Genomic DNA, 8,550 nt, shown 5'->3' on the forward strand with positions numbered 1-8,550 from the left:
CAATGAGACACAGTGTCTCAGAGCAAACGCAGTGGCCAAAATTTCAGAGGACTTGCTCATGAGCGAGGGTCCGCCCAGCTCCAGCGCAGGTTGCCTCGGGCTGGCAGGTTGCTCCACTGCAGTGTGTGTGTGTGTGTGTGTGTGTGTGTGTGTGTGTGTGTGTGTGTGTGTGTGTGTGTGTGTGAGGAGTTTTTCCTCCAGAGTGGGCAGGGCCGCTGGTGCTAACATATGTAGGCTCCACAGGGGTCTGTGACGGCACACACCGTCTATCTGGACAATGCATCCATCATTAACCTCCCCGCATCTCTGTCTCGCTGCATTTCAATCGGCCTCCATCACCGCGCTTGCTGGATCTCACACTCATCTCTCCCACTCTCTTTGTTTGGCCCCACGTTATCTTCATCCCCTGCTGTCCATCTCCCTCATCCTCCTCCCTGCATATCCCTCGCTTTCTCTTTTCTCTCCCCCTGTGGCCTGCTTTTCATCTCTCCCTCTTACCCCTCCTCTTCCTCCCCCTTCTCTCTCTCTCTCTGCCCTTCACCATGCCCCCCCCCACCCCACACACACCTCCTCCTCTCCCCTTCACCCTCTCCCTGTATCCGCTTTCCACTCCCTCCTCCTCTTCCTCCACCTCCCCCAACTCTCTCTCTCTCTCACAGCCCTCCTCCGCCTCTCCTCTGTCCTCCGTTCAATGCCCCCCCTCCCTCCTTTTTTTGCTCCTGCCATCTTGCAGGCCAGTGGAGCCAGACTGCAGGCGTTCAGGGAGTCACTGGACCTGCTGCAGGCCAAGCGGGGTGTGTTTCTGTTGGTGTCGTGTGTCTGTCTGTGTGTGTGCGCGTCTGTCGTGTCTGTGTGTGTGTCTGTGTGTGTGTGTGTGTGTGTGTGTCTGTGTGTGTGACCAGGAGGAGGAGCGGGGTGGGGGGATTAAGCTCCAAATCACTAGAAAGGCACTGAAGAGAGGGGGGGTGAGAAAAGAAAAAGCTGCAGATCCAAGAATATGAAATTCTCCCTTTGTCTGGGAGATGAAGAAACACTAGACTGTGGACTCAAAACTAAAAGACTGCGTGTTTCTCATTCAGTGGGAGCGTTGTAATTGCATGATGTTGGAGCTCGCTGCTTTTCTCCATGAGTTGGCAGTGTCCTGCGTTGGCTGGCGTGCAGTGCTTTCCCTCTCTCTCTGTCTCTCTCTCTCCCTGCCTGACAAACACACACGCACACACACGCGCACACACACGCACGGACGTGCACATCCCCCTCCTGCCCCCACCCCCACAGATGCACACTCACATACACGCACACACACACACAGTCCCTCTGCGATCCCCCCTGACTGAAGGCTCACAGGAAGTGCAGCCGTGGCCCAATTATAGCGTGACACCTCGGGCCGGCCGTTGCCATGGTTACGTCTTCCCTGCGGTCCCCTGGAGTGTGGCGCCGAGGAAGAAGGTCTTATCACATCAGCCATCGTTACGGCAACAAGCAAAAACCCACCCTGTAGCCTCAGCCCAGCTGGCTGTGTATTCGGCTTGAAATCTGCCCCCCCCCTCATCTGTGTGTGCGTGTGTGAGAGATTTATATATACATACGCGGAATATTTTAAAAAAAAATGGAAATTGTGTGCGAGGAAGAGCCCGAATGTTTGTGATGATTGTGTGTGTCAGGTTAGGTGTGCTCAAGTGCACGGACTGGACTTGCCAAGGCAGCGTGTAGGTGTGTTTGTGTGTCTGTGGGGTTGTGATAAGGCTCTCAGCCACACCATTAGGTGACTCATAATCCACACACAACCTCGCACACACACAGGAGCACATGTGTGCGCAAGCAGAAACAAGGTTGCAAACGGACACATACGCCCAATTACAAATGAGTGCACACACACACACACACACACACACACACATAAAGACGTAGCATAGAGCTTGTAGACGAGTGCACATGGCAAATTTCTTTTATTTCAAAAGGGCAAACAGCGCTATACAGTACAAGTTGCACATGAAATAATTTAGCCGAGGCCAAACTCATTCACTTCTTACTGATGCAGTGACGTCAGAACAACAGAAACTCCCCTCGTTAGAAACAAAACATTTGGCTCCTCTTTACCTTTGAAGCACAGTACATCCAAACTGGAAAGCAACGTAAAAAAAAAGAAAAAAAAGAAAAAGGAAGAAGAAGACATAATGTTTTCCAGATATTTACAGTCTATTTACAGAATTTTTGTCATCATCTGAATATTGACAAACATTGGTATCCTTCTTTCTCGCCTCTCCAATTCTCTGATTGTCAAAATGGATGGGAACGTGTGTGGACATTCTTAAACGGGAGCTGCAGCTCCGCACGAAACACAACATCTTTGAACGTCTCTGACAGTCACAGTCCGAGCATGTTAACAGGGTGTCCTGTGGGTGAGTGTGTGTTGGTGTGTGTGTGTGGTTTTGTAATTTTTGTTTTGTTAAAACTGCAGCTCCTCAACAATCATCCAACCGGGAACCTCTGACAAATCCTGCCACCGCAAGCGTTACTATCCGTCCAAGGCTCCATTGCTTCTCTCCTGTGCCAGACCCAAAGTAAAATCAGACCCCCTCAGATCAAACCCAGACACTCTGCTCTCAAACCCCGGCCCCCCGGGCTTCCTCTTCAGCTCCTCACACTTCCTGTATTTACAGATCTGGTGTCCCCTCTTGCGATTGCGGCAGCTGCTGCACTGTTCGCAGTTCGTCTGACGCCGGCACGGTACGCACTCCCCGCACCTCTTCCTCTTCCTCCTGCCTCCGCTGCTCCCGCCCAGGGAGCTGGGAGAGTATCCTTCGGCCACCAGCCCCTCTATGCCCTCAGCTCCCATGGCCGTGCTTCTCCAGTGACCTCCCCCCATCTGGAAGCCTGCCAGGGGGAAAAGAGCGGGGCTGAAGGGGAACCAGGCACCCAGGAAGGGCTGGAAGTCAGTGCTGCATGCAGAGGAGTCCTCTTCCTCCTCCTCAGGCCCGGACCCACCTCCCTCGCCGTCTCCCTTTCCGCTCTTTGCCTCTGCAGCCTCCCTCTTAGCTGGCTGGCTGCTCTGTGCGCCCAAACTGGCTTGCTCTGTGGTGGCAGGGGTGAGAGCCAGAAGCCCAGCGCGCATCAGCAGCTCCGCAGCGTGGGCCAGGTGGAGCCCGCTGGGCGACTCCCACATGTCGGGCCAGGAGGGGGCCCGGCGAGGCTTAGCGTGGCCGGGCTGGGTGGCCCGTTGCTGAGATGAGGAGGGCTCCATCAGGCTTTTGACATCCACGGCCGGGGAAGGGGTGGAGATGTAATGGGAGAGGCTGTAAGGGTGGTTAGAGCGCTTAAGGCTTGGTCTCAGTGGCTCATTGGGGATTTTAGCACTGCTGTGGGCCTGATCCGGGGAGGAAGGGCCAGCAATGTCTACCGCGGTGGACATAGCTGGCTACGGGGAGTTGTCTGTCCTTGTGTGAGTATGCGTGCGCGTGTGGGAGGAGAGGTGAGGGAGAAGGGGATTGAAGCCGATGCAAGGCTGACAACTGTCCTGCTGTTACTTCAGCCAAAATGGCAAGCCTTGGCCTGTGTCCCTATTCCCATTCTCTGCAGCAGCCTCGGAGTCCTGGAGAGCTAGAAATGAATAGGGGATGAAGAGAGGAAGGTTAAGAATAGAAATGTTGGAGTGACAAACACAGAAAGAGAGTTACGAGGAAAGAAGGGCTGGGAGATATGTTCTCAGTCAGAGCCACCAAACACAGAAGCAGAGTGCAGAGATTCGGTGCTTAAAGACAAAAATATAACATGCATGTGCACAGGCTCAGAAATCAAACTCCCCGGACAGAGATGAAGGCAGCCATGTATCTGACACACACTGCATGCTTGCCAATGATTTCCGCATACAGGAGGCAGTATCCCTTTAAGAATTTCACGGTATATCAATGCAATCAATAACAGAGCGACAACAATATGCAAAGATATGCGCATATGCGCAGGTCAAATGTGGAGCGCGCTTTTCAAATACATTTTGACGACTGCTGTTATGTGTGCCAGCCAAAGCTTAAGCTCAGCAGAGAAAGACTAAATAAGGGACGCCGGGGGAAAAAAACAGGCTGTCTTTTGTCTGCTATCGACGACGAGGAGCGAGGTGCGCAACGATGCGGTTGCTGTGGATAAAAAAAGACCAGGCTATTTTCCGTGTCCACATTTGTAGAAAAACTACTCCGCTGATTAAACACGGGAGATGGGTGTTATTACAAGACCGGCCAATCGCCCCCTTTGGCGGATCGATCGGGAAACCAGATCGATCATTTGGCCGTTATTAAGGTTACCTAAGAAGACGGTGCTCGACCGACGCCACGGCGAGCTGACCACAGTCCGAGTGGTCGCTGCGACACGGCGCTGCGCGCAAGAAAAAAGGCGACAATACAACACGGCGAAAATCAACAGGAAGTGTCGAGAAAAGCTCCCCGCTTACCTTACAAACACGACCCGAGCTCTCCTGTCAAAGATATGATGAAGTCATGAACTAATGGCGTGGTGATTGTAGCGTATATGGACGGCGGAGCAGCCGATTCCTCCTCCACCTCTCCGTCCCGGAGGGTCTGCAAACACTCTGCACGGAATTTGGGGGCGTCGCTCAAAATGCGAAGTGGACTCTGCAGTCGAGGCTCTGGTCAGAGCGACCCCGTGAAAAGTCCACAGAAGCAGATCAGCACACACCGTTAGCTGGCAGCGGGAATACTAAGGCGAATCAAGGCCACCGGTCACACGCAGTCAACAGCACAACTGAGACACATGTAAAAAATTATGTAAACACCGGGCACACTTATAATTTACGCTCGTTATGTTTTCTCTACTAGAAATTCTTGTTAGGCTCTTACATATATATATATATATCTATATATAATTATGCCTTATTCAGGCCTGTGGAAAGCCCAGTTTATTAATTATTCCTGTTTGTCCTTTTATAAATCTTTAAATGTATTCAATCAAACTTTGCTATATTAAATGTTCAGTAAAGTAGCTGAAAACTCTTAAGCGTTTACTGTTTGTGCAGTCCAGGCTTCGCCTACTTATTTTAACATAAAAAAATGCTCTTATTTAAAAAAACAAGACAAAAAAAAAATCCAACCAAAACAACTCTTCCCCTTAAAATGGATTTAAATACAGATTTACTGTTTATTTTTTTACCGTCTGAACTGGTGTTTTATCCACACCGGAAGCCAGCGCCGTGACCTTTCATACATAAAAGCACACTGTTTCGGGTTGTGGTGTCACACACGGTGGATGTAAATAAATATCAAAACAAACAGCTACAAAATAAAATGATATTTTTACAGGTCACTCGGAAAACAGGAAGAGCCCTGTGAGCTAAATTAGCCTGTTTAACATAAATAGCCTTTATGCTAATGTCCGTCTGCTTTGAAGCACGTGAGCTCGCTGTCTGTTAAAGGTGACTCCTCACGCGGGGACGGCGGAGTCCACTCCACCTCTTCTGAGAGTCCTCCGTTGCATCTGGCACGCAGCCAGATACCTCGTGCGTGCGTGTCTATGTGTGTGTGCGAGCGCGCGCACGTGTCACTATGGGAGCAGGGGCCCACCGTGTTCGCGTACACTGCTGTCTGTCTGGCCTGGGCGATCCGTGTAAACACAGCGTCTTCTAGCGGTCACCGCAAATACTGCTCCGTCTTAAAATGGCCACTGGTGTCGGTGGACACTGCAGCACGGGAGCCCCCCTCACTTCCGTCTCTCCCACACAAATCACAGCCCCGATCCCACCGCAGTCACACACACGCACACAGAGCTGTTTACTCATTACCCCCGTCCTGCGTTAATCCATCAGCACAGCGCTGTGACACGCGTTCTGATCTTGTGGTGGAAAAAGGCGAACGAATGCAGTGGGAGTGTGTCCTGAAATGAATAAATGAAGCTTTCAAATTGGGTCACTCAAGTTTTATTCACAATGTACAGAACAATGAATCAAACCAGACACCCCGCAGCCAGTAGAAAAATCAACCTGCTGAAACGGCAGAATATATGCTGCTGAACACTTCACAGATTCAACACAAGTTTTCCCAGAAAGCCACAGGAACTGGTTACAAGAAGACAGTTTCAACAGTTCATTAACAACAAACTAAACTTCTACCTCCTCTGACTAAAGCAGCAAAACAAACAAAACAATGTGTGTTAACATTCATGTAGGGTTGTGTGAGCGTTTGGATTCTGGTTTAGATTTAAATTTAAGGCCTACGCTTCAGTTCACCGAGACGCTGGACTGACTGAAGGTCTCGTCTTTCAGCCACCTGCCCCACAGCCAGAGGAGGCGGCTGAAAGGACACCAAACATGAAGGCACAATGCCCGCACGGGGAAATATTTCACCTTTATCAGCCCCAGTGAGAACTTTAAACAAACGGCACATTAAGTAGGTCATTCTGCGAGCTGCAGTCATAGTGCCACCATATCTAACTTATCTGTCCTCAAATGACCTTTGATTTCAAAGTCACACTAAGCAGTGTCAGAGCAGTGTGGCCAGTTTGATATTAAAACTATGTTTTTCTGTTACGGGCAAAGGACAATGCTCAGAGTTTGGACTGAACATATCAGCGTCATACTGTAATCATCAATCAGTGTGACACGGCAATGAGAATGACAGATGATCGGGCCGGGCGTGCGAGGAGTCAGGGAGGGCCGAGTTCTCCGGTGGCTCAGATTACGCGTCCTTCTTTTTGATGATGAGCGGTCCAACGTTGTCCCCGGTTTCCTCGTTGTGTTTAGTGTGGGAACCATCGCAGTAAGGGAACTGCAGGGAAGAGGAGAAACGACAACAGAATTCACTCTTATCAGTCATATGAAGAGAGTCTGTTAGCCACATATGAGTTCACGCTAACAGCAGTTTGAAACCGACTAAGCATGGAGGGCTGTCAGAGGGTAACTTTCAGCGCAGGTCAGGGATGTTAAAGATGGTCACATCCCATTACCAACTGGGATGTGATCAGCACAATATGTGTCAAACCGTGACCTGTGACTGCAGAAAGCTAAGCAGTTTTGGACCTTTGTTAGGTTTACCTGCAAGCTTAGAAAGCTCAATGACTGTTACTTGAAGTTTAAGCTAAAGGACATTTATCGCTGCCTGGGGACCAACCTTCTTTGACTTCCAGCAGCGGCAGTACACGGCCTTGGTGGCGATGTCCTCCATGTCAAAGCTGTGGACCACTTTAGGGCTGTCTTTGTTGATGCAGGTGTTCACTTGGCCCTTTTTGCAGCTCCGCCTGTTCAGGTACTGGCTGACGAGGAAGCCTCCGACAGCTGCAACCACCGCCACCGGCACGGCAACCAAAAAATGCTCTGAAAAAAGACAAATATGATAAGGACTTTTATGTAATGTCTTAAACAAGTGATCATAACTGTCATTTGAGGCAACATCATTTTAGTCATCATTTCAGCCTGTCGGACCTAGTGGCATTAACAGTTTCTCGGTTCTGAAAGGGTTTATGCTAGAGTAGTTTAGGCCTATTCTTAGAAAACCAACAAGCAGGTATGTGGCGGTGTTTTCCAAGGCCAGGAGTGGCGAAATTTTTCCAAGCCATGGAGGATTATCTGCCGAGTACTGAGAATCACATGTTTCAGAACAGGAATGTGGGCCCTGCTGTCAGACCTGATCAGCAACTTCTGTGAACTTCTGCTTGGCTAGAGCGGCGGGAAGCCGGGCATACGGAGATAGCGTTTAGCTGTGGCCCACACTGAGTGAAGTCTAAAGTTGGAAAAATTAACCCGTGTCCAACTGGGTTCAGTGACCAGCTAACGGCGCCATGCCAGAAGAAGGGGAAAAGTTTACAATGCAACTACAAAGTCTATATAAAAATATTTGAGTCTTTACGTTACTATTAAACGCGGTAGCCTCAATACAACCACACAGTATCCTACAGTTTTTTCTACAACACTGTCGCAGACCCGCTAACGGCTAACAAAACACTCATACAAGGCTAGCATGCTATTAGCCAGCTTTAATACTTTACCTTTAGTTAACCTGAAACCCGAGCTGGGTAAGTCGGGTATCGGAGGCATTGGCATTGCAGGTAAATGGGTGGCTGACATGTTGGGAGTTTTTTTTTTTTTTCCTCCTTGGACGGTGTACTGTATGTGATCAGCGCTCAGCAGCAAGGTCAACCACAGAGCTTATCAAAACTCTATCCACTCTGACAGCGCACCGAACCTGCTGCGTCACTGCCCACCAACCAATCAAAACCGAGGAAGAACGAAGCTCGACAAGGGTAAGAGCGTAACCCCCATACCATTTCCGGCTTCGCTTTAGCGCTCTTTGAAGTTGGAATTGCCGTGATGAGTAAAACGTTCCAGAAATAAAATAAATAAATATTACGTTTTATTTTAAGTGTATTTGTTAAAACTCTTCACTATCGGGTCCATAGCCAAAAGATAAATAAAATTCCACTGCCTGGCAAATTTTCCTAACGGCGGATAATTATCTTGACCACTGCGAGCTTTGGTGAGTCCCATTTCCTTTACAGGTCACTGGCTTAAAAAAAAGAAAAAAGGAGGGGGGGGGGTTGAACATAACACCTTTG

At 49.6% G+C, this 8,550-nt stretch overlaps 2 protein-coding genes across 2 annotated transcripts; both read right to left on the reverse strand.

Annotated features, from left to right (window-relative positions):
• Nucleotides 1-1,891: 1,891 nt before the first annotated feature.
• cxxc5b (CXXC finger protein 5b) lies at nucleotides 1,892-4,752 on the reverse strand. Its single transcript, XM_014331902.2, has 2 exons — nucleotides 4,442-4,752; nucleotides 1,892-3,597 (listed from the first exon to the last, which is right to left on the reverse strand). Exon 2 carries the CDS (start codon nucleotides 3,407-3,409, stop codon nucleotides 2,516-2,518), a length of 894 nt encoding a protein of 297 aa, XP_014187388.1. The 5' UTR covers nucleotides 3,410-3,597; nucleotides 4,442-4,752; the 3' UTR covers nucleotides 1,892-2,515.
• Nucleotides 4,753-5,904: 1,152 nt separating this feature from the next.
• zgc:110843 (uncharacterized protein LOC541492 homolog) lies at nucleotides 5,905-8,190 on the reverse strand. The gene is made up of 3 exons (XM_005916612.2): nucleotides 7,984-8,190; nucleotides 7,110-7,312; nucleotides 5,905-6,767 (listed from the first exon to the last, which is right to left on the reverse strand). The coding sequence occupies exons 1-3, from the start codon at nucleotides 8,060-8,062 to the stop codon at nucleotides 6,678-6,680; spliced, it is 372 nt and encodes a 123-aa protein (XP_005916674.1). The 5' UTR covers nucleotides 8,063-8,190; the 3' UTR covers nucleotides 5,905-6,677.
• Between the last annotated feature and the right edge of the window lie 360 nt (nucleotides 8,191-8,550).

The sequence above is a fragment of the Haplochromis burtoni genome, unplaced genomic scaffold, assembly GCF_018398535.1.
Source record: "Haplochromis burtoni strain Fernald_Lab_line unplaced genomic scaffold, NCSU_Asbu1 Contig_19, whole genome shotgun sequence".
NCBI classification, from domain to species: domain Eukaryota; kingdom Metazoa; phylum Chordata; class Actinopteri; order Cichliformes; family Cichlidae; genus Haplochromis; species Haplochromis burtoni.